The 24255-nt window shown below is 35.7% G+C and overlaps 1 protein-coding gene across 3 annotated transcripts in view; it reads left to right on the plus strand.

Annotated features, from left to right (window-relative positions):
* The window catches only part of EML1 (EMAP like 1), a gene marked incomplete at both ends in the record, with an annotated part of 77478 nt that overhangs the window by 35503 nt on the left and 17720 nt on the right, over positions 1 to 24255 (plus strand). For 2 of the 3 annotated variants that reach the window (XM_079536787.1, XM_079536788.1), the window contains 6 exons: positions 7623 to 7757; positions 10960 to 10988; positions 15462 to 15591; positions 19360 to 19509; positions 21012 to 21081; positions 22884 to 22994. In XM_079536787.1, coding sequence (XP_079392913.1) covers positions 7623 to 7757; positions 10960 to 10988; positions 15462 to 15591; positions 19360 to 19509; positions 21012 to 21081; positions 22884 to 22994 — 625 coding nt within the window. Of the gene's footprint in view, positions 1 to 4608; positions 4657 to 7622; positions 7758 to 10959; positions 10989 to 15461; positions 15592 to 19359; positions 19510 to 21011; positions 21082 to 22883; positions 22995 to 24255 lie in introns of all 3 variants that reach the window. The other variant, XM_079536786.1, reaches the window with a different exon arrangement.

The following is a 24255-nucleotide window of genomic DNA, read 5'->3' on the forward strand; positions in this document are numbered from 1 at the left end:
GGAAGGCAAGTTGTGGAGATGAGAGGTTTGAAGTGAAAACCTTCTTTTGTGAAAGGTCTCTTCTTAAGGAGAGATGTTAACTAAGTATGCTCTGCTCTGTTACTGATTCGAGGACCACTGGTTTTCAGACAACTCCAAATTTTGTTAATGTAGAGAAGCTATTCTATGCAGAATTAAGATTAGAAAGCGCTTTTTGTTTCAGTGTCACACAACTAGAACTGGGCTCCTATGAAATGGGCCTTACTGCAGCTGCAGGCTTTGGCAAGTTTGCCATAGATAAGAGAAGGAAGGTAAATACAATATGAATGTATCCATTATCAGAAATATGTTATCAGAATTTTTGCAAGTGGATGGAAGAATGTGACTTTTAAAGAGAAAATTGATTTGTATTTTAAAAGGAGCGCTATTGTGTGTATCGTGAATTTTAAGGAAATGCACAGATTACTTTTTCTTAATTCTCCTAGATTTATTCTTGTGAATTGAATGCAGAGTTTTAAGTGGTATTCAGTTTAAAACAAACAACAACAACAAAAAAACACAAAACAAAATAAAAAAAAAAAAGTGAGCCCAAGTATTGGCAGGCTTCCCTTGTGTACATAGGGTGGGACTCACGATTCTGCGCACTTGTTATCCAGGGTTCAGCATGGGACTTCCTGCTTCAGCACAGAGTCAGATGCAGGTGAAGATCATTCTGTGGCTTGTGGGGCAATGTCATGGCTCCATGCATCCTTGCAATGTATGGGAATGATATTCTGCAGCCTTCTCATCTCACTCACTTACTGTCTGGATACCCTCAGTGCTTGTGGGAAAGTCCTTATGGAGAATCCTTGGGGAGTGAGTGCTGTATAACAGCCTTGGCTCATCTGTGAGTGAAGTCTTCCATGGGATAAGGATTTTAACATCATTTTATTGTGCTTTATCCTTTCCTTTTGTTAAAGGAACTAGGCTGAAGGTGCTTTAAGTATACAGTATGAAAATGTATATGCAGTTTTAGGAAAGAAATACATATGGGCAGTCTTGCTGTTATAGTCAGAAGCTTGTTACAGATTCCTTACGTTTTAGAAATGCGAGATTATTTCAGTCCTGAGAAAAGTCCAGGTCTGTGGAATTCCTATTCCCTTTAACACTCTAGTATGCTGTACTGATTCAATTTAGCGTGCAAAATTACTTCAAGGCATTTTTGTCTTGCCTGCATGATATATACTTTGAGGGGGAGGGAGTAGAGTCTTAAACTCCTTACCAATGAATTACTATAGAAACCTCTTAGTAAATTATTCTCTACTGTTTTTAAAAATGAACTTTAAAATAACTTAAGGGATTTTGTGTTTTCACAGGATAGCATGCACAAAATATTCAGTGTTCAAAGGTGGTATTTTAACTGCTCTAAGAAGCTGACTTGCCAATAGTCAAGTAGATAAGCTCATTAATATGAATTCATTCATCCTTTGCATTTATAATGGACCATTTTACATTTGAGAGCTGTGAGTATGAGTAAAAGTAGAATTGTAGAATGGCTTAGGTTGCAAGGGACCTAAAAGATCATCCAGTTCCAAATCCCAGTGAGAATAGGGGGGTGCAACATGGGAAGTGTAGCAGCAAGGTCAAATAGCTTTCTTTCCTCGGGAGATAGAAGTTGTCTGTGGTAAGAAGCTTTAATGAGCATTGAACAGTTCATAAATGGTGTGTAGTTTTAAATAACTTTTAAGAACTTTTTAAATTCTGGTTTCTGATAAACAGTCGTGTTTTAACAGTAAATATTAAGTGATGTTTTCAAAGCTTATTTTCAGCTTGAATTATATTGTGTATATATATTTGTATATATATGCAATATAGGTGCAGAAAGAAAAATAATATTTCAAAATTTGAAAAGTGAAAGAAAATTAGTAATATTAAAAAGAAATAGCACCTTTCTATTGGAGTCTTATTTTAAACCTGCAGTTTGCTGCTGTAAATTACAAACATCTGCTAGGACTACTATAACAGGAAAATAGCTTTTTTCTTGTGAACGCATTTTCAAAAGAGGCAAACATCAAGGTTAATGGAGTCTTTCCCAGATGTTTCACTCAACACTGCTATGAAAGGGGGATTAAAAAGAAGTAAATTCTGGTTTGAAATATTTGGTTAGGAAGTATATCATAGCCATTTAAAACAGCGTGTAGTGCCTGTCTGTATAAACATACACAAATGATCTCTGCAGGGATCAAATGTGCATCCATACGTTCTATTGCTTAGAAATAGATGTACTTATTGACATGTCTACAAATACAACCTCATTTGTATGTGTTAGTTAACTCATTTGAACCCACAGATTGGCATGGTGCTCCTCCTTGCTGGATTACCAAGGAGATGCAGTTCAGAGTTCACTACGTTTCTCTGATTTCCCTTTTAATATTTGAAATGAAAATGACTGCTTGTGCCGGAATACAACACTGGGGCTGATGAAAAAAATTGAGGCTGAAAGGGTGGAACTAGCAGACTTTTATTCAAATTCTGCCACGTTCTCTGAATGACCTTATGCAAATCATTTAACCTTTGTGCATATTGGTTTTCCATATGTAAAGTGTGTATCTCTGGATATCAGTAGGCTGTTATGGCCTAACGTGTTAATTAGAACCAGATCTGTTAAGGCGTTGAGTAACCTCAACTGACTCTGACTTCAATTTAGAATTGAGGGCACCAGCTCCCTTTTGGCATTTAGATGTCATATAGCCAAAATTCGACTGTCTAAGCTAAGGAAGGAATGAAATAACCTGAATAGAGCAAAGGCACAAGTACAACACACAGGTCAATCAGGCGATAAAAATGAGGTAATAATTAACGCAATGCAAGACTTAAAATAAAAATGGAAATGATGATGCTGGTGATATTAGAACCAAAAAGTTCTTATCCAGTACCAGCATGTGATGCACAGCTACACAGCTACCAGGTGCAAGCTGGCTGATGTGAAACTGAGTGAGTTACAGATGGGCTGGGTAATCACCTGAAACAGATAATCAGGAATTGCTTGTCTTTGTAAAGTGTCTGCAAGTCTTCCTTGTCCCCTTGTCTCAGGGACTTTTTTTTTTTTTTTTAATTTAATGTGTTTAATACTTTTAATCCGTGGAAGTCAGAAATTAAGCTATTCTGATTACTAGGTTTTTTTTTTTTTTTTTGTGTACTGATCTTTATTCTGAACTTCATACATAGAGTAATCATTTGAAAGTTTTGTTCAGCATAAGATGAGCTTTTTCTATCATGAACAGAACTTTCCCTTCCCCCAGCACTCTTCCTTTCAGAAGCAGTGTGGCTTGAAGTTCATTGCTTAACACTAAATTTGCCTCTGGAATGTGTCCAGCACACAGTAGTAATGTTTTGAGTTCCCTATTAAAGTCTAGGTTTTTGTGACTCATCTAGGATAGCTTTGTTTCCAATAGTTGAAGGGGAAAAGAAAATATAAGGGAGGAGAATGCAGTCGGTACCTTTCCCAGTAGGGATGCTGCTGCAGACTGTAGGCTAGCATATACTTTCTCTTTTAGAAAGAGCCAATCAGTCATTCTTTGTTCTTGAGCAGATTGTAAAGTACTACAATGCTGCAAAACTCTGACAACCGAGATCAAAAGGAAGAAGTTGGAACAAAGAAAACATAAAAAGCTTTGTTTGTAGGGAGAATAAAATACTTTAATAAGATGAATTCCTGTTCTTCTAAACTCTAAACACATGGCCCCTAGGAAATTGTTCGGTCTCCTGGAATTAATGTTCTACATTCTGTTCTGAGGGCAACAATGGTTTGCAACTGGCACACGCAAACTCTGTGTCAAACCTTCAATTTAGACTCCTATTTAATGCTTGACTCTCAAAAAAAACTGTTTTTAAATAAAAAGAATATAAATATAAAATTCCTATCCACTGAGCTTCAAGTGGCAAAGCCATTACACTACTTCACTATCTCTAACAATTAAAGTTATTAGTGTGCTTTGCTCAAAGGCGTAATGAAATTAAAGTCATATATTCTCAAATTCATTCTAATTGATTCAAATGAGTCAGGAGTGCTAGACAAGTCTCAAAGTATTAGTATTATTAGTTTCACTACTGTACACTTTTAAAATGTATTTTATTGTAAGAGCTTTCATGTGCTTTCCCCCCAAAAATTTGATCATATATATATTTTTATTCTGATTTGCTCACTGCAATTCAATGATGCAAGCATGTAAAACATACATGCTATGCAGTGATGTGTGTATATATGTATGAAGATTTATTTTCTTGTGTTTATTGTTGCTTTCTCAACAGTCTTCTGTCTCCTAGCTGGATCATCTGTCTGTTTCCTTAGCCTCTTTCATTTTCTTTTTCTGTGTTTTTCTCAATAGCTTTAGAAACATTTAGTGTATTTGGAGCCTTGCTAAGATTTTGTCATTCAAAGATACATTGGTGTTCTTAGGTGGTTTGAAATGATCAGACACTGGAGCCAATAATTTGCTGTTGTTTATTCTTGCACGTGACCTCATATCTTAAATGCATGCATTGATGTCTTTTAATGGAAGCTTGTTTTAAATGTGTTTTCCATGTTTTATTGTTGCATTCACTTTTTATTCTGCTTTGTTTACGCACCTCTCAATGTGGATTAAGCAGGTCTGTGAATCTTCTCAATGCATGCAAACTGAAAAAGCCTGCTCTAAGGTGAGGGATTCTTAATAGCTTTGTAGTGTTGAAGCTCAATTGCTTTTCATTCCTATTCTGATTCAACACATAGAAAGTGGCTGTTTTAGTGGCAGCATTAACACTGTAGAACTGTAATTATTATTCCGATTTTGAACACTCTCATAAGTGCATTTAAAACTTATTGCCGATAAACGCATTGCTTTACTTATCCAGTAATGATTTCTGATATGTTATCTCCATTCTCTTATGCTAACATCACTTTTACTGTATTTCATTAACTCACGTTCCCATCTTAAGCTTAAAAATGGTGCTAACAAATATTACCTTTTAATTAAAAAATTGAAGATGTTCTCCTTTCATATCACTAATGTGGAAGCCAAATTCTGGAATCCAGTCGTGTTCTTACAGTCTTGTAAGTTAAATGAATATTTCCTATCATTTTAAATTCTTCCTCAGGTGTCCGTACGTCTGCTGTAGCCATACTGATGTTAAACACTGGAGAAACCAAAATGCGTATTTGCCAAAATTGAGTTAATGCAATGGAATTAAAATATCTTGCTGTGATCATCTTTTTCTGATCATTCTCTAATATATCTCGCTGGGCTTTTGCTGTTGGTGGAAGTTTAAAATTTGTCAGAAGATAGTTTGGCTAGTTAGCTTAAACACTAATGGACCTAAAATAACTTAAAAGAGTTCTGTTCTTCTCTTGTGGTAAAAGAAGTTTCTATACTGATATAAGGCTTCATCAGTAAAAAGATATCATTGCACTTCTAAGCTTTAGGCCTGTTCATTTTTTTTATCCATCTATTCATCTTTTGAAAGTCGATAACTGTAAAAATAAAACCCCAAGCAATATTAAATTAGTTTAAAACTGCTTCCATAACTGCTACAGTTTTTCTAACGTTAGCACAATTTGGTGATTTCCTTCATTTAATTTCAGTGTTGGCCAATACTGTATCATCTTTTTCTGTTTAAAGAGATGATGTCAAAATAAGAGTTTGATATTACAAAATCACACAGTGCTGATGTTTTGTGGTAGTAAAATTTAGTGAAAGGGCACAAGCTGACAAAGGTACTTTATGTGGAGTAAAACTTTTCAGTACCATGGCTGCTTTATGTTAGCCTAGAGTAATATTATGGAATGGTGTTAATAAGACAGAGACCTGTTAAATGTTTGTAATATATTATCAAATATGTGGAAGGGATGTTTTTTTTCCCCCATGCATTTGGCATTGAGAAGACTTGGGGAGTGTATGGCTGGCTTAGGAAACAGTGATGCCATATGTGACAACAGAATTGAATTTTCACTGCCTTTTTGCTTCTCCCATGCATTATTTCAGTCTGTCCCTGTGTGCAACTTAGCATTCTGCTTGCTCTCTTACATCACTCTCTCCACAGAAACATGTTTGTTTCAGCTTAATCCTTTGAATGGTGCTTGTTCTTAATACAAAAACACAGCACTGAGTATCTGCACTACCACTGCACATTCTGGAAAGATTTTTGTCAAGCCACCTGAGATGCATCACATGATGTATCTGCTCTGCCCTGAATGCATGGAGCTTCCTCTCAGAAAAATGTCTTTGCAGTGACTTGAGCTCAGATCTGTCCATTGTATTGTACAGTTTTGTGTTTTGATCACACAGAAAAGTCTACTTTTCTTCCTTTACTTATGAAGAGTCTATGCTTCTATTTTTTACTATTTACTTCACTATGTGTGAAGTGAGGCAGTCTGAGAAGCTGACTGAGGTAATACGATAGGGATGGTTTTTAGAAGTTGATGAGGAGACCTGGAATAGTCCATGGTGATGCCTGAACTGAACCTTATGGTAAGCAGAACACCCTGGAGTTTAAAAGGTAACAGGGCTGGGGTTGGCAAAGGAACTGACTGGAATGAGACTGGGACCTGGAGGGCAGGAGCAGAAAAAGCCAAAATGTTTATATGGACAGACACAACATAGGATGTGGGGAAAGGTGCATAAATGTCCCTGCTCTTTTCTTTGGAGAGTGTAAAGCAAACAGAAGGCAGAGTTGGGAGAAAGGAGGTGCCAGCATCAAATTCTGTCCAGCTGGTGGTGTGGAAATGATTCCTGCCTCATCCCAAGCACTGCTGCCAGCCCTTCTCTGCATCCCAGGGAAAGTAGTAAAGCGAGGGACCTAGCCTAGCTCACTTGTCACCTTCTCCCCTTGCCCCTAGGAAGCATTGCTTTAGAGAAAAGTGGTTTGAACTAATGGAAAACCATAGTAGTTTGTCACCGATGTTGTATGCTCTGTTATACTGCTCCTGTTGTGCCTTGTGGTTCTGTTGGAGAGAGCTGGCTGTCTGGAAGTCATGCAGGAGCTTCCTTACAGCCATCTTTGCCAAAGGGACAGTTGAAGAGTGGTAGAAACTTAAGCCTCTGAGATACTCCTTATCAGGGGCAGGGAATGTAATCTATTTGTACGTGCAGTGTAGAAGAATGTTTTTTTGATGAATGAATGGAGAGCTAGCTTACATTTTCATAGTTTTTCTTTGGAGTGTGTTAAAACTAACTTTGAACCACAGTGTAACTGATTTTGAATGAAGATGCTGGCTAGCTTGCTAGCGCTCAAATTTTGACCTATTTTTGATGTTTTCTGTTGTCTGCTGGTGTTGTATAATGTGCTTTCTTTGAGTTCCTTTCTTTTTGAGAGAATTTTAAAGTGTAGGATGGTATTCAAAGATTTGGGAGGTGATATGGAAAGTAGGTGTTACAGATGTCTGATGTTAGTGTGGCCCCTTTTTTTTTTTTTTATAACCGGGCCAAAAAAAGTATGTTAATCTCTGTTGCAACAGGTGCTCAGCAGAACTGTTACATAAGATCTTTAACAAGTTGTTTTCTGATTAAAAAATAATGTTGCTATTTTTATGGCCAGCTTTTTATTTGATACATTTCTCAGGAATGTTTGTCATTAGGTGTGTACTTCTACAAGTTCTACTGTTAAGCTTAATCCCTTTTTCTCATTAGTACTGTGAAGAGAACCAGCTCTGCTGAGCGTGTGTCCCCAGGAGGCCGGAGGGAAAGCTATGGAGATTCCAAAGGAAGTCGCAACCGCACTGGATCCACCAGCAGCTCATCCAGTGGTAAAAAGAACAGTGAAAGGTAGTGTTTCTTGAATGGCCATCTTCGTTCTTTTTTGCTTTCTGCTCTAACAGTGAAATTTGTTTCTTCAATTCAGCAAATATTAGAATTTGTTTGTGTTTAAAAAAAAAAAAAACAAACAAACAAACACAAAACCTCTACCAGTTGGTCAAAAATACGTATTTTAGGAGACTTCAAATCTTTCTTTTGAATTTTTCTTTCTGAAAAGATCTTTTTTTGAATTATTTCTGCTCTCTAGATGAGGCTTAAAGCAGAATGCGTGTCAGAAATCTAAAAAGGCAATATTGAATGCTCACCACCTCACACATGTGGAATGATACCTAGTTGATTTATGAGTAATAACTGTCTCAGTTTAAGTCAGATGAATGCGAAATGGAGAAATAGACTTATGTGCAGGCACTATCCAAAGAAGCAGAATAAAGTGATTTGCATCTCTGTGCATTTTGATGGTGCTTCTCGTATTGTATTGACAGTAACAAAAGGAAAATGTCTTTTCCAAGAGTTTCAGAATAGGATGTCTTGAAGATATAGGTGATTTATTGTTTGTGGTGAGATCAATGTTTTGACCAATTGATTCTTTCCCGTATTTCCTAGACAGATTTTGGCCATTGGCCCATGGCCATTACACCTGATCTCTGTCCTGCTACAGTTCCTAATGTACAAAGAGGTGTTAATAGTAGTTTTGAGATTCTCAGATGTGGCAAGAGAAACAGTGTTGATGAAGATTACAGAATAATGTAATTCACCTGTTCTGTCTGTGCATGAATGCCTTTATGAGAGTCAGTGGATTGCTGAGACAATGGTAGGGCACAAAACTTCTTGTTGAACTCAACGATGCTTATGGCTCCCTTCCTACTTGGGATATTCTATGATTCTAAAACTTCTTATTTAAATCTCTTTGGCATCTTCCCTCAATGTGGAGACTGACTGAGGCTCTTGTGAACTAATAGGCAACAGCCTAAATGCAGGAGATGAAATTACTACTAGTTTTGGTTTGAAGCTATCCGTCTCTACTTGATACCTGCATAAAGTGCAATTTATCTGAGATTAGTTTTATATGAAAGCTACTAAAGAAACCAGATGAGAATATTAAATAAATTCTTGATTACTTAAAAGAAGAAAAGATACAACTTCTAGCAGCTACATAGTGGTCCCATAAACAAGTGATGTTAATAATGTATGGAATGCATTATTTAAATGAAATTTCCTAAGGATCTAATTGGGAGCCCATGTTAGATAGCATAAGGTGGAGCTAGTGTGGCTGATGTTGCTGTTAGAGCAATAATTGTGTGATTAGAGAGTTTTCCCAGGAGATAAAAGGCCTGATTTCTTATATCACATGCAGCCTGTGGATGTTCAGAGCCACAGCTCTTACCTCATTGAAGAGTGTCTTTATCCTGTGGAAGAGTCTGGGTAAAGTCTTCCTCATAATTGCTGCTGAAGGCAGGCAACTGTGCAGAACATGGAGCAAGAGTCATGGGACTAGAAGAAAAATAAGCATGATTCTGTACGCCAGGAGCTAAAGCTGTCCTCCTAAAGCTAACTATATGTGTGTAAGAATGAAGAAGAGAGCATTACTGAACTACTCGCAGCCTTTTTCATTTCTCGTGTTATTTCTGCTCTCTAGATGAGGCTTAAAGCAGAATGCGTGTCAGAAATCTAAAGAGGCAATATTGAAATTACTATTTTTCAACATACTTCTACGTGCAGTTGTAGCCCATTATGCAATGTCATATTGCTTTAGAAAGGTATTTTAAGAAGCTTTAATAATGAAGGATGAGGAAGTGAGGACTGTAGGCTGAGGTTTCCCAGTTCCCTATCACTCTGAGCAAGAGGTAAGTCTTTGTTAAAATTTAGGTAAGTAGGAAATGATTCAAGATCATGAAAAAAGAAAAGGAGCAGTCAAAGTTCTGTCTGGTTACGATTTTTTATAATTAGAAAGTACACATGGCTTGCTTTATTACTGTAATGAATCAGCCCTTTGCATTAACTTGTATAAGTCAGCATGGACAATTCAGAACTGGGAGGTCTTGTCTCTAGAAATGTAGCATTTCTGACTAATGCTGCATCTCATAAAGATCTTATTTACTATAAATATCTTCACTCATAAGAATTTAATTTAATGTTGGTGTTAAAAATGGTAACACATCATGGTACTTATTTAGATTGGCTTTGCGGGCCAGATTGGTGCAAGAATTTTGTTGCATGATTAATATTCAGGCTGGTATTATTAGAAGCTGCTGTACCAGGTGGGCCCCAAATAATTCATTTGTTGGTTGGTTTGATTATTAGATAAATATATTATTTTAACACAGCAGAATCAAATCAAAGGAAGTTGAAAAATATTCAGATGGTTTGTTGTGGCTTCAGTTTCATTTGTAGAGAGGGGGGAATCTTGCTTCGAAAAAATCCTGTGCAAGTATGCAACCAGTTTAGTTTATCTTCCAACTCATCTTTTCTGTCTCTTCCTTATCCACATGTATTTACGTATTTTTCCCTCACTTTTTCCCAGATAGTTTTCTCAAGACAAAAAGGCAAGCTGATTTAACTTGTCTTCTGCATGGTGCACTGGGAAAGAAGGTGCTTTAATAATGATAGATACGTGTTTCCTGGGTTTTACTGGATACCACAGTTCATCAGGAACCAATTGGGCAGTTCCATATTTTATGTAAACTCTTTGGGAAAGCACCATTCAAGTTTTATTTTATCCTTAAGTTCAGAGAGAGCAAAGTCATGAAGCAAATAGCTACATGTACTGTAGCTCTCTCTGCGTATACAAAGAGATGTTGTATTTAAGAATATATTCCTAAGTTTTAATGATATCTGTAGGTCTTTTTAGGATGATAAATTTATCTGACTGCAAACCAAAACTTGAGGCATATGCTCTAGGCCAATTTCCATGTTCTCCTACTAATGCTGCAGGAGGGGAGGATCTGGTAATAGTAGAAAATCTGTATTTGTAAGAATACAAAAAGAAATGTTTAAAAACAAAACAAAACAAAAAAGTGTTGATATTTGTCATTAAGGAACCATCATGAACTCTGTTTATAATTTTGTCTGCTTTGAGATTTACACTGTAAATAATTGAATTCTATCATTACTTATATAGAAATATATTTAATTTTATATTGCCTCAACAGCTTTATGTGTGGATACTTTGCATGGGCTTTTTAAAATAGAAATTTCTTCATTATTTTTGCAGCAAACCCAAGGAGCCAATGTTCAGTGCAGGTAGGAACTTTTTAGCATTTTAAAACATTTAAAAATTGTGATAATTTTATTTGTGAATATTCAGGAACTGGTGTTGGGATTCTAAGCATGACACTTATTGGGTATATCAATAATGTATATAGATGTAGTTTAAAAAGAAAAAAAAGAGCAGTTTTGCTCTACTTTTTATTGGCCTAGCAGGTTTATTTAATTTGGATTCTTTGTAAGAAGACAAAGAAGAAAAAGGCAATGTCTTCTTACCTCAAATGTGTCTTCATTTTGGAGCAATATTAAAGTTCTGTTAATTGAAGTATTACTACATTACAGTTACGATGCATTAATTTAGTCAAGCTGTACTTGATTGCTCCCTTTAAAGAATTCCATATCTATCCCAATGCCTTGTAATACAATTTGTCAGATTACAAATGAAGGTGTATTGAAGCTATGGTTTTGGAGATCTAGAATTTAAGTCATATTTTTTTTTTCCTTGTGTATTATCTTTATTACGAGATTGCAAGAGCCAGTCCTTGTCCTTGATGAAGATAAGAAACTGAATACGATGTCTAAGTAATATTTGTCCTGGAAAAACACAGGTTTAAAATAAATCCTTCACTACAATAGAATAAGTAATGGAGAAAATGGCTCATTTATCAATTTTTTTTTTTCATATTCTTGTTGTTTATAGTTGTGTAACAGTAAGCTTACATTAAGCTGAACAAGAAAATCCCTAGTTTACCGAATGGAACGATCAGCATCCAACAAAGCTCTTATGCCATTCTTCAAGAGTTAGTATGTTAACTGGTTTTGAACTTGGAAATATGTAGAATTGAGTATTTAAATACATTGTGACAATACTATCTACATTCCTTTCCTGAAAACATTGTTTCAGAAAAAGAAGTCTTGAGGATTCACACAGAGTTTGCAGTTCTTGCATAGCGTTGCTTACGTGGTACAAGAGAAGGAAAGGTGTTTGGAATAGTTTTTGTTGTAGCGCTTCCCTAGATAAATGTTGGTAACTAAACACATTATACTGTTTCTATCCTCCTTTGCCCTCCTGGGCAAAATTCTTACTGAAATTATTATTTCTAAGAATGTTATACCCGATATTTTAGTTACTGTTAGCATGTAGTTGCATAGTAAAGCTTAAATACTTTTGAAAGAGAAAGGGACTGAACAGTGCTTCTAAGTGAAAGAAAGGAGACGTTTGTCTGTAATGGTTTTGTCAGGAAGCAAGGTAGCTTCCAGCAGAGTGCCCCTGGACAGCCCGTAGAGCAGGTGTATAGTGAGGCTGTTATACTGGAACACATCTTTATCTAGCCCTTCTGTCTCTGTCTCTGTAACCACAAGGGAAGCGCCGTGTGACACACTGCAAAGGTAGGCTTCACTTCCAAAACCTCATAGCTCTCGAAGCAAAATGGTGCCAGCGTGATAAAAGCTTTATGTATAAACTGCAGTTTTGTTACTTGCATGCATTTTGCAGCGTTAAAACTTTTCTGGTTCTTTTGAGTAGAACAAAAATATTATTCCATCCATTATACAATCTACTGAATTATAACCTGCAGGTGCACTGTAAAAATAGTAATGGGTTATAATTGAGTCACGGATTTTTCAGAAGAATTTGAAATAGAAAAAAATATGTTGAGAGAGCTATATGGCAACATGTGGATGTTCACTGTGTTTGAAATGGTGTTCTGCACTTTTGCTGAAATTCATATAGATTTGCCTCTCTGGCTGTTTTGCTGGTAGTCTAACACAATGATAGAAGCCTTGTTTTTTTTCCCTTTGCTTTTTCATATTGAGTAGAACTTAGTTAGATTTTTCTGAATGCTAAGTAAGCAGATTTAGGCCTCCAACTAATTTCTCAGTGCTTTTTGCTCAATGTCATAATGCGGAGTTATATTTGGTAAACATGCCATAGTGTTTTCTAAAGTTGCAGCTAAATTGCAGTGTAAATATGCACATTTTGGATGCATGTTTATGTCTGTGATACAATCACAGATTTGTCTTGCTTTTAGAGATAGCTTATTCCTAACGGTTTTTCCACTAATCAGCATCTTTCACCTTTGCAACAAATGTAAAATTTCATTTAAAAAATGCTTATTCCCAAGGCAAAGTCTTTTACAGGGTTTCTACTTCTGTGTAGTCATACAGTTTTATGCAATCAGTAGTGATCATCTTCGCTGATCGTACTAGCATTCACGTCTTCTAATTTTGATTCAATAGCTATTAATTTTTATAGTTATTTTCAACAGCAGTTCTAAATTAACAATATTGCAGATGTAAAAGATACATTTGTTTAGAAGTTTCACCACTGATCTGTCTTTGTAGTTTTATTGTCTGTCTTTACAACTATCTTTGCATACAGAGCTGAGCTGTCTTAAAGATTTAGTTAAGAAAAATAGAAGGGGACTAAGTAGATAATGCGCTTGTATTACTAACAAAAATCAGTACCTGTAAAATTAACGTTAGCAAAACTTCTAAATAAAAATATAGTTCTGTGCCTTGCCTAGTCATCCTAAATTCCTGTTTACAGTTAGAGAAAGAGAGGCATGCTAGAGACTTAATATATATACTTTGGCCTTGGACGCATGCTTTAAAGTGTGATTAATTCTTCTAAAAGTACCTGCTTCTTCCTATTTACTCTAAAAAGCAGTTTTGAATGACCAGGTCAAATGCGGACAGTTCCACTGTAGATGCTTAAATGCAAGTTTTGTGAGTCCCGTGATGTTTTAAGTGAGAAAATCAGCTCGATGAATTAAACTATCATCCATTCACAGCCTTTGATAAGCACAATCCAGACTTGTCACTGCTGAAAATCTATTAAATTCCAGTGCACTAGTATCAGTAGCATTGGCTTGTGTTTGAAGCTCATTAAATAGATGCTGCATGCGCATACAAATAGTGCTGTAATGCTCTGCTATTTAATGCTCTATCCTCTTTATTTTCCCATACAGATCTATCAGAGTAGATTTTTAATATCAATTCCAGTATTCTGGCACTTCTTAACAGGCTTCATGAACTCCAGCCATCTGTCACTTTTATTATTCTCTTGTTTTGGTGTTTTGTTTTAATATTGTTTTGTTGTTCTCATTATATGTCGTTGTTTTCATTATATCTGTGAACTCTATACACTAGGGGATTTTAGAGAGCCCTAGCTGTAACTTTACTGTGATCTCTCCCAAATGAATCGGCCTAAAAGCAAAATACACATGTATGTAGGTAATATAACATAGCTATAAGATTACTTTGTTCAACCTATAATTTTTATTCATTTAATCGAAATTTCTGATGTATGCATTTCCAATTAAAATAAAGCCTTAATTTTCAAACTAAAACATAGTATACTTGTAATGATACTTAGCAATTCATAGCGTAATTTTAAGAGTCCTAAAGTGTTAATTTTTTTTCTATTTACATGATTTTGTTACTTTTGCCCTTCCACTTCCTCTGTGCCCACGATTATTCTGTCTAGTAACTCTACAGATGTCACTGACTCCAAAACTGCTTGATTCGCATGAGAACAAGGCTGAATTCCTTGATCTGCCGATGGAGCAGCAAGAGCCAGCACGTTCTGAATGTGGACAAACTTCACCAGAAGTTCACAGGACACCCACTTTGGCCTTGCCTGTTCCCAAAAGTCCTAGTCAGACCTTCATGGCATTTGCCAGATCTCCTAGTTTTATAAGCCCCATGAAGTCCCCAAGTCAGTACTTCCAGATCTGTTATTAATCCCTCCTTCTCCTCCCCAAAAATATTTCTTCTGAATTCAACAAATTATTTTTAGTATTTTCTTTTAGAAATTGTTTACTTGTCAGCCAATTCAGTTTTTGTAGCTTCTCTCCTCTGTCATTTTCCTTTCTATAATGTGCTTTCAGTGTTGTCACTCCTTCTCAATGTTTAGTGATTCTTAAAACATCTTTTCTTGCATGTACATCAGCATGATTTCTTTTACTAACTGTTCATGTTCCTTATTTCAAATGTATCTCTAACACTGTATCAAGTGTAAAGCGTGTCTTTACACTGATATGCAAAGAATGCGACTGAGTGTTGGAAAATACTTCAGATGCTGATGCTCCATTGTAAATATTGATTAAAAAATAAAATTAATTTTAAGTGACGTTTCTGTGTTAATTGTAATCTTTGACGTTTTCCCCTTTTGAAACATTTAAAAAAAAAATGTAATATGTAATTTTCTTTAATTGCAGTCCTTAGACCTTTTTTTAGTTCTTCATGACATTGTTTAATTCTAATTCTTTTCAAAATATTTAGAGGAAAAAGGGACTTTACTTTAAAAAAAATATATAATAATAATAATCCTGTATAGTAAACATGATTTAGGGGAAAAGAAAGCTGCTTATTTTATATGTTTGTGATTGCATGTCATCCTGTAATTGTAACGCACCAAAGTATTAAGTGGGAAGGGATTGAGGAGCACTGGAGTTCTCCACTGATGTTTTTTTTGGTGTAACTCTAAACATTTCTGACCTTTTGTAGAGGAAGGATATGTAAAAATGTTTCTTCGTGGACGTCCTGTTACCATGTACATGCCCAAAGAGCAAGTGGAATCTTACAATTTGGAAGCAAAAGTAGAACTACCAGCCAAGAGGCTTAAACTGGAATGGGTGTATCCTTTCTGTGTTGGAGAACTACTTTAAGTCAATGATTTCTTTATGATGTGTTTTAAATAAATTTTAGAGCTGAATATAGCAAATGTAAGATCTTCTTTAATGAGGTATGCTTCATTAGTGAAGTGCAAGGTGACGTTCCATTTGAATAGGTGCTCATTTCTCAAGGCCTGCTGTTCTGCACTCAGTGAATTACAGGGTGGCAGCTGAAGACTTTGCTTAAACTTTGCCTGAAGGTTGAGTTTGAAGTATGCTAATGAGCTGAAGATTAAAGTAGGCATGCTGTATGACTGTAGCGAACAGTGATTATTAATTATGGTATGCATAAAACAATCTAAGGTATATTTTTGCTGACTCTCAGCAATAATTTATCATTTTGAACTGTCTTGTATAAAAAGTGCACCATTTGTTACAGCAACTTCTTACAAGGACAGCTGCAGTATTTGGATAATACTAGAACTGAACAGTGTCTTGCAATTGCTAGGAGCCAGCAATAAAGTCCACAAGATATCAAATAAAATAATACTTGCATTTAGATTTCAGCTGTGCTTAAGCAGCGTAAATGTCAAATGACCAGAATTTTCCACTGATATCTCTAAGTGGATACAATTACAGAATTCTGACTTGGAAAAAAAATCTGGTGTTTCATCACATAGGGAAATTGTCACCTTTCAGTTTTGTTAGTAATAAGAAACGTCTACCCTTAGAAAAAAACAAAATTACATTTGTGTATTAAAAAAAATAGGTGATTTATGATAAAATATAATCACAAACATCTGTTTGTAAGATCCACTACCTTTAGAGAGATTAAGCCTTTGTAAGGACCTCTATTTTAAGAAAAGACTTTTTTGGTCCTGAGCAGTACAAATAGGATGTTGCTTTGTCTTCATAAAAAAAAAGAAAAGCTGCAAATATTCTTTTTCTAAGTTGTATAAATAGAACTCCATGTGGTTTCAGATTGCACACAGAATCTCCAAGAGTCCCATTGTATTCACTGGAGATTAATGACAGATTTAGTAACCATTCTTGCTATTCCTTTTGCAGCTGAGCTTTTGTGGGTCCTACCCAACTCTGCTGGAACTGCATAGATAATGCATACAGAAATAACTGAGGGTCAATTAAAAACCAAAAATATCTGGGCACCACAGATTAATAAAATAGTTGATAATAGAGTAATAAATTCTGCTTGCAGCGTTCTGCCATTGAATCATTGTACGTATATCAAAACAACCGAATGATGTCTTTTTAAGTTTGCACAGTCTCCCCCTTAAGGAAGGGGCAAAAGAATGACATGGGGAGTGATAAGAAGCAAACAAATCCCACAAAAACCAAAATCAAAGTAGACTGCCCTTAGCACTGTATACAGGGAAGCTGATGCTAATATTACAGACTTGCAACAAATGATAATTAGAGTCACGGTTTCAGTCTCATTAATTTCTCACCTAAGCTTACCTAAATGACTATTTCCTGGATGGACTGTTGTTGTTGTTTGAATATTCACATGTCCTCCCAGCTGTGTATCTGTATATCCAGCATAATCCCACATTAATGTTTAGTATTAATAGAAAAGGTATGAATTTAGAAATAGGAAGGGTATGAAGTGCTCCAACTAACCCTAAGTGGTTATGGAGGAGAAAAAGTATTATGCTGTTTTTTTCAGATTTTTTCTGTACAGTTAAGCCCAATAATGCCTTCCATGCTTCAAAGTTACGTCAATGACTAGGTGTCTACAGGACTCAAAGAGGAACAGACTAGGGAATAAAATAATGCTTGATTTAGAGACTGTAATGGAGAAAAGATACACTCCTGCTCACGTTTTAAGATAATTTGAGGAGAAAGGCAAAAAGGGGGAAAAAAAAGACAACAACTACAGATTCAGATACAGTCAGATGTGAAGAAATAGAAATGCTGAATGATAAAGTGTGCGGGAGGGCTGGAGCAGAGGTGGCAGTGCCAAGCAGGACATCAGCACTGGGTAGATCAGGGAGAGGGCAGCAATTTGCAGATTGAGAGCAGCTCGTTTGGTAAGCGGGAGGTCTGAAACAAAGGCTGCAGGCCAAGAGAAAAGAAAAGGTCAAGATAACATTTGCTGAAGTGCCAGCTCACCAAATCAAAGTTGACGGCACGAAATCTGAGTGTGGGAAATTGTGAGGAGGAGAGATCAACCCCAGGAGTTTAAATCTGAGGAAAAAGGATGGCTAGAAAGAAATTGAATGTTTGACAACGGCAGTCATGCGGTTGAATGCAGCATTGTTCCCAACAGGAAGAATGGTAAAGAAAGGAGATTTTTCCTAAAGAATGCAATCTTTTCCATGTAATAGCTTTTTCTAGGCACAGTGATTTCTTCCTCATGAAGGTCTATAAAATGTTTTTACCTTTTTAAAAAATTCTATTTCTTACACTAACATGAGCTGCTAATTTGTTATCAACTTGATTATGTTTTGCTGAACTCAGTGAATGTTGTTGACTTCAATTGGTTGTGGCTTTACAGAGAACAATAAGTTTAAGCAAATTGAGTAATGTCTGTGATCTAGAGTAGTATCTTATCTTTACAGACATGTTAGGAATTGATAATAAGTGCTTCGTAACTTAAAAATATTTGTTACTTTTTTTGTTGTTAATTTTTATTTCTTCAGATTTAAGTATCTTAAATTTAAAGGAACTTTGGCTAAAAAATGCCAAATTGGGAATTTAAATGTTGTATTTTTTAATTTTTTTAAATATATTTTTAATGTTTGTGCATGCAGTTCATTACATATATTAAAAACAAACATAAGAAAACAGCAGTCAGCTGTTTTTGTTTTTAGGAGTAAAATAACTGTAGTCCTTACATCCTGTAGTCCTGTGCTAACATGGATCTTTTAGTTTGGCTGTGTTATCACTGATTGTGGAGGGAATAGTGCACAAATATATTTATAGTATCAGGTGATGGAGGGTTTCAGCAGTACCTTTCTATATATCCATTGTGGCCAGATTCTCCATAATGATTGAATTACAGTGCTCTTCTGTTTTGCCAGGATTCTGCTAATATTGTTCCTCTTTTTTACCATAAAAAGGGAAAGCCAAAATAGTTGTAGTCCCTGATGACTCTTCATAAAAATAAAACTACGTAATTTGACTGAATTCACATTCAGTCTAAATGAGATTATTTCTGGATTAATTCCAGTTAGTTTATTGAATTAATTTTAAATTAGTGCTGATATGATGAGCATCAGAATCTGGGCCGCTGCCTTTTAAATGCTACAAAAATAAATCAGAATGTATGATGTAACTGTTCTATGTTTTTTTTATCCATCTGGTTGGTAATGACCAGGATAATGAAATCAATCAACCTGAACAAAGGATAATGCAGTCCCCCCTAATGTAATGCAGGGAGATGTACTGAATGGCTTACCAGTGTTTCCATCAAGTCCAAGTTTTTATTTTGTCAACCCGTATAAACGGTAAACACACTTGGGACAGCATTGGAATTGCTGTGCTGTCTTAGTCTCGCATTTAGAAAATTTTGGAGGATGCTGAAGGGGTGCTATGGCTACAAAATGCTGCCTTTGTCTTTTCTACTGTGTATTTTTTTTTGTGTGATATGTAGATTTTCAAACTCGAGCAATGAAATGCTTTGGCTCTCTCTACTGTTCTGGAGGTTTTTAAGTGATAAAGCTGTGCTCAAGCGAGGAGAGGCCAACTATCAGGAATTTTGTTTCATTTTTCCTTATTTTTAACATTCTTAATTCATAAATAACGTTACTGCAGCTTGACAAACATGCTAGCTATGGATATCGGGGCCGGGACTGTCGCAGTAACCTGTATCTTCTTCCAACGGGTGAAACTGTGTATTTCATCGCATCTGTAGTCGTGTTATTCAACGTTGAAGAACAACTTCAGAGACATTACACTGGTCATAATGATGACGTGAAGTGGTGAGTTACCTATTACACTTCAGATTTCTTTTCTCTCAAAACAATATCTATCCTGTAATACTTCATTATCTGTTAAGGTAGTTTTGAAAATTCAAATGATGTAACCTCTCAAGTCAGGCATATGTTGGTTCTGTATGCCTAACAGTGTACTTGGACAATAACGTAAAGGACTGGCACCCATTATAAAGGTGTATTTACTTGAGAAAACTTATTTGCTGTAACTTGCTCTTTTTGCATCAAAAATACAAACATGAAGAAATCTGATCATAAATCTAATTTTAATTGCTCTGTTTTTGGACTAATTAATTATTGACTAATTTAGGTTCCCCTTGCTTCCTTTTTCAAGTAGGATAGAATTATTAATCTTCATATACGTTCTTTCCTATTTTCCTCAGCAGTTTTTGAGCATGTCTGTACCATGGCAGATATCCTATGCACTGCTTCAGAGCTATCCGGTCTGTCTGCCATGCAGGCATGCCAGCTTGGGCTTCAGTGATTTCTGTTTTCAAGCTTACGGGTGCTAGATATCAGGAAATACCAATATCATTGAATTGGCATGTAAATACATGGTTTATCTTGACTGTATTCATCTAATTGCTGAGAAAGAGCACCCAGATTATCTGATGAGCCTTAATGTATGAACTGAGCTTGACATCCCTTCTTTAAATTTAACTTTATGAAACAGCTGTTATCCATGAATCCCCAAAATAGACCTGATAATCAAATCTGTGTTGTGTGTTTCATAAAACTGAATTATTTGTATAATCGAACAGTTTTACAAGGAGATTTTAACTTGGACTTGTTCCATCTCATTTTTTAATTTTTCTAACTCTTCAGAAGTTTCAAATCTTTCTTCTTTATGAGAAAGAGGGATACAGTTCTCTGTTAAAAAGCTGGATGAATTATTGTCACCATTCATTTCTCAGGGTATTTCATGTGTAGAACGGTATGCAGAGCAGCTGAAGTGAAAAAAGAGTTAAGATAAAAATTTAGGTGCAAGTGGACTCTGCTCTTCCCTCTAGGCTGTGCTTTAGTACAGAATTTAGTACAGACTGCTTTTTCTTAGAGAGTTTCTTCGCTGAGTACAGTGTTAACAATTTTAATTTTAGAAAACAGTCTGATTCTTAATTTCAGCATTACTATCTCTCAGTAACTACAGGACTTTTTTTCTTTTTTCCTAACCTTTTGAAGAAGAATTTGGTGTCACCCCATAAGAGCTGCTGAATATCTGGTCAACACATTCCGTTAAGCGATTTGTTGTATGTTTGAGTAAGTGTTTGATCTGAAGGACTGTCTCTAGAATGTGCTTACCTTACTGACCAGACCATCATATTTTTAATAATAAGCATAAAAATAATTTAGCCAGTTCTGGTTTTATGCTTTTAAAATGTTGATATATATGTTTGTCTAACTAAAATAAGGCTTTTCGCTTCAGTGTCTGGTAAAAATTTGATTTAATGTATAATAAATGGATTTAATGGCTGTTTCACTTCCCTTTTCAGCCTGGCTGTCCATCCTGACAAGATCACTATTGCAACAGGTCAAGTTGCAGGTACATCCAAGGATGGAAAAGTGAGTAACCCCTTTGTTGACATACCACTGTGTTTATTTCGCAAGTATGTACAACTGAGAAGATACATGTTATATTCTTTTCGTGTTGCATTTGTACTGGTTTTAAATGGTGGAGTTGAACAGAATTAAAATTTAATTTGAGAATGCCTCTTGCACAATATCAAGTTTAATTCTATTGCATTATCAAGATCAGTCAGTTATTTCTGGTTCCATTACTTATACAGAGAAAGGAAATTTGGGAGCTGGTCTCTAAAAGAGATAGAAAAGGATACAAGGGAAACCTGAGAATGAAGACGGAAGTGGGGAAAAAGAAGAGAAGCAGGAGGGATTTCATTGAACATTATAGCACTTCATTCCTGACCACAGCTACCAAGACAAAGTATAAATAAAATGGACACCTTTTTCCTAGGGAAAAAATTTTCATTATCAAGACGAAAATGATTTCCTTATTATTGTCTCTACTGTGAAGCTCACTTACAAGCTATAAAATTATTCAATTTGTTACTTATCCTTGCTTTTAAGACCTAAGACAAAATGAGAATGAATGAATACAAGCGGAGGTAGGAAAAGGGTGAATAAAAAGTTTCTTTGTAATATGCAGCTGATTCATAGTGCAGCAAAGTTTTTGACAGACATCAAAGAGGAATTGTAAGGGAAGTTTTAAAAATCATGCTTATATTGAGGATTTAAGTAACCGAGAAAAACAACACCCACTATGATATTTATCTAAATATAATATTATCTAAATTATCTAAATGCAATATTCTGTTACTCACTTGGCTTCATTTCTGTTGTGTGTTGGAGAAATCTCTGGTATTTCTGTTTTTGAACTTCATAGATGCTTATGTTTATGACTGTATTTGTGAAATAAAATCTAAAATTTTGATGTATATGGGTAATCCTATGTAAAAGTCATTTCTATAAGAAAAACCCACAGAATTAAATATAGCTTTTTTCCTTTTTCATTAAGAGGAGGGCAAAAAAAAGGTTCTGTGTTAAATTGCTAGCTGTTTTGAAGATGAAACTTACTCAGTGTGTGCTTACAGGGGTTGCCCTCTAGTGGCTTTGGGATACATTTTCTTCTAGTCATTGTGTATGCATTGGGGCTCCTTCTGTGTTACCGATGTCTGCAACTGGGGGGAGGGAAGCGCATAGTTTTCATGGATGAGCAGGTGTTCTTGGGCCATTATAGGTACATTAATTTGGTTAGTAGGAAGAAAAACAAGCAAACAACTTAGTAATTATAATTGTGAAGAACGATCCCAAATATATAATTCTCTCCTATGGCTATTTTTATGACATTGGCATTAATTAGTTTGGAATTTCTTAACCTTTTTGCACTTGCTCTTTGATGTAGATTGATCTAGTGGTTGACAAAACCCTGCTCATGTCACAGGGGTTGGAGCTTGATGATCTTCAAGGTCCTTTCCAGCCTAAGCCATTCTATGATATGAATTATTATGTTTGATGATCCTGGACCTGCTAGTAGGTCCTGTGTTGCAATGCTATCAACAAGTTTTCCCTTTACAGACACTTGAATATTCTTCATTAACTTCTGTGATCTAGCAGAGATGGATGAGATTTGACATGCTGTACTCTCTGGATGGTCAATCCTAGATATTGGCTCTAGGCATAGTAATGAGCAAATAATTTACAGTGTATGTGGTCAACTCTAGACAAGTTCCAGTAGCTTTCATAACTTGTATTAAAATGTTTTTTGGATGCACTCACAATTTTATTTTTAATCCCAATGTTTTTGTCCAAAATTGTTTCAACAGTTATGTCTGTGTCTATTTTTACAGCAATTACCACCACACGTACGTGTTTGGGATTCTGTAACTCTGAACACGCTGCATGTCATTGGAATGGGTTTTTTTGACCGAGCTGTCACTTGCATTGCTTTTTCTAAATCTGTAAGTAGAGTAAAACAATATTCATATTGAGAATGTTTGCTAAACAGGTCTATGGAGCCTTGCAAATTTTAGCTTCCTTAGCAAAACCGATGTCCAAACTTTCTTTTAGTCTCTTTTCTTAAGCTGCTTATTTAGAGGAAGAGAGCTTACAGTTGTTTCCAGCAATTTCTGCCATTATTAAAGTTAGCAGTATTTCAGCAGTCTTAGAGGTCTACCTTGTGCATACCCTAACATGGAGTCAATTTCTTCAGGGACAGATGTTTGTAGAAGAACTTATGTTTTTTCTTTAATCATCTAATTGAGATTCTCCCTCTGTTAAATAAAATTAAGTTACTTTCTTAGTGTTGTTTTTTCTCCCAGAAAGACTAATGAAAGACCTTTATATTGGCCTGTGCCTCAGATTGTGGACTTAGAAAGTGGGAGTACCATGGGAGAGGCAAAATCTTTCACTTGAAAGCAGCAAAGGCATATGGTAAAGGGCATTAAAGAGTTGTAATCAAGTGGTTAGCCTCATGGCAACATACTTTAAATTCTTGTCCACCAAGGTGAAAAAAAAGATGACATACGTGGTATCTAAGTCCTGTATGAAAACATGAGTTTGTAAACTGTCACACAAGTTTAGAAAAGAGTGTATATATTGCTGTCCAATTGTCTCATTGTCTCATTGACATTTCAGAAAAAGAGAGGATTAAATTATGTATTTCATAGGCAAAATGTACATCAGTGAAAGTTTCCACAAGTACATGAAACTTATTGGTGGCAATATTTTATAGGAATTAGAGTGTGGAGTAAATTGGGAGAGCTGAAGGTGAAAGAATGCAGATCAAGATCAGCTTTGGAGGATAATGTTTGCTTTATAGTAGAGTATTGTTATTGGCAGATGTCACAAGAAAGTGAGTGTTTAATGTGTTTATGCTGTGATTTCACAGTCATAGCATTGTTTCAAGCATTACTTCCCATTCTATAGCAGTGTTGCTTTTCTCATTTCAGACAGCCCTGTCTTCAGGCTGCTAATTCCTGTCTGTCTCCTTTTGGTTTGTGTTGGCACAATTATTTCTGTAGCAGTGTCTGAGATACGTACTAGGGAGCTAATCCATCACAAAAGCAACCAAGCAAACTTTTATGATACAAAATGAAGTAGTTTGTTTGGGCCTCTTTCGTTCTTTTTCCTCCAAAACCAATCTGTTCCCTAAACAGGGAACAGCTCTGTTGATAGCCCAAACTTTTGTGCTGGCAGCAACAAGTGGCTGTGCTATGCGTG

The sequence above is a fragment of the Tetrao urogallus genome, assembly GCF_951394365.1.
Source record: "Tetrao urogallus genome assembly, chromosome: 6".
Lineage (NCBI taxonomy): Eukaryota > Metazoa > Chordata > Aves > Galliformes > Phasianidae > Tetrao > Tetrao urogallus.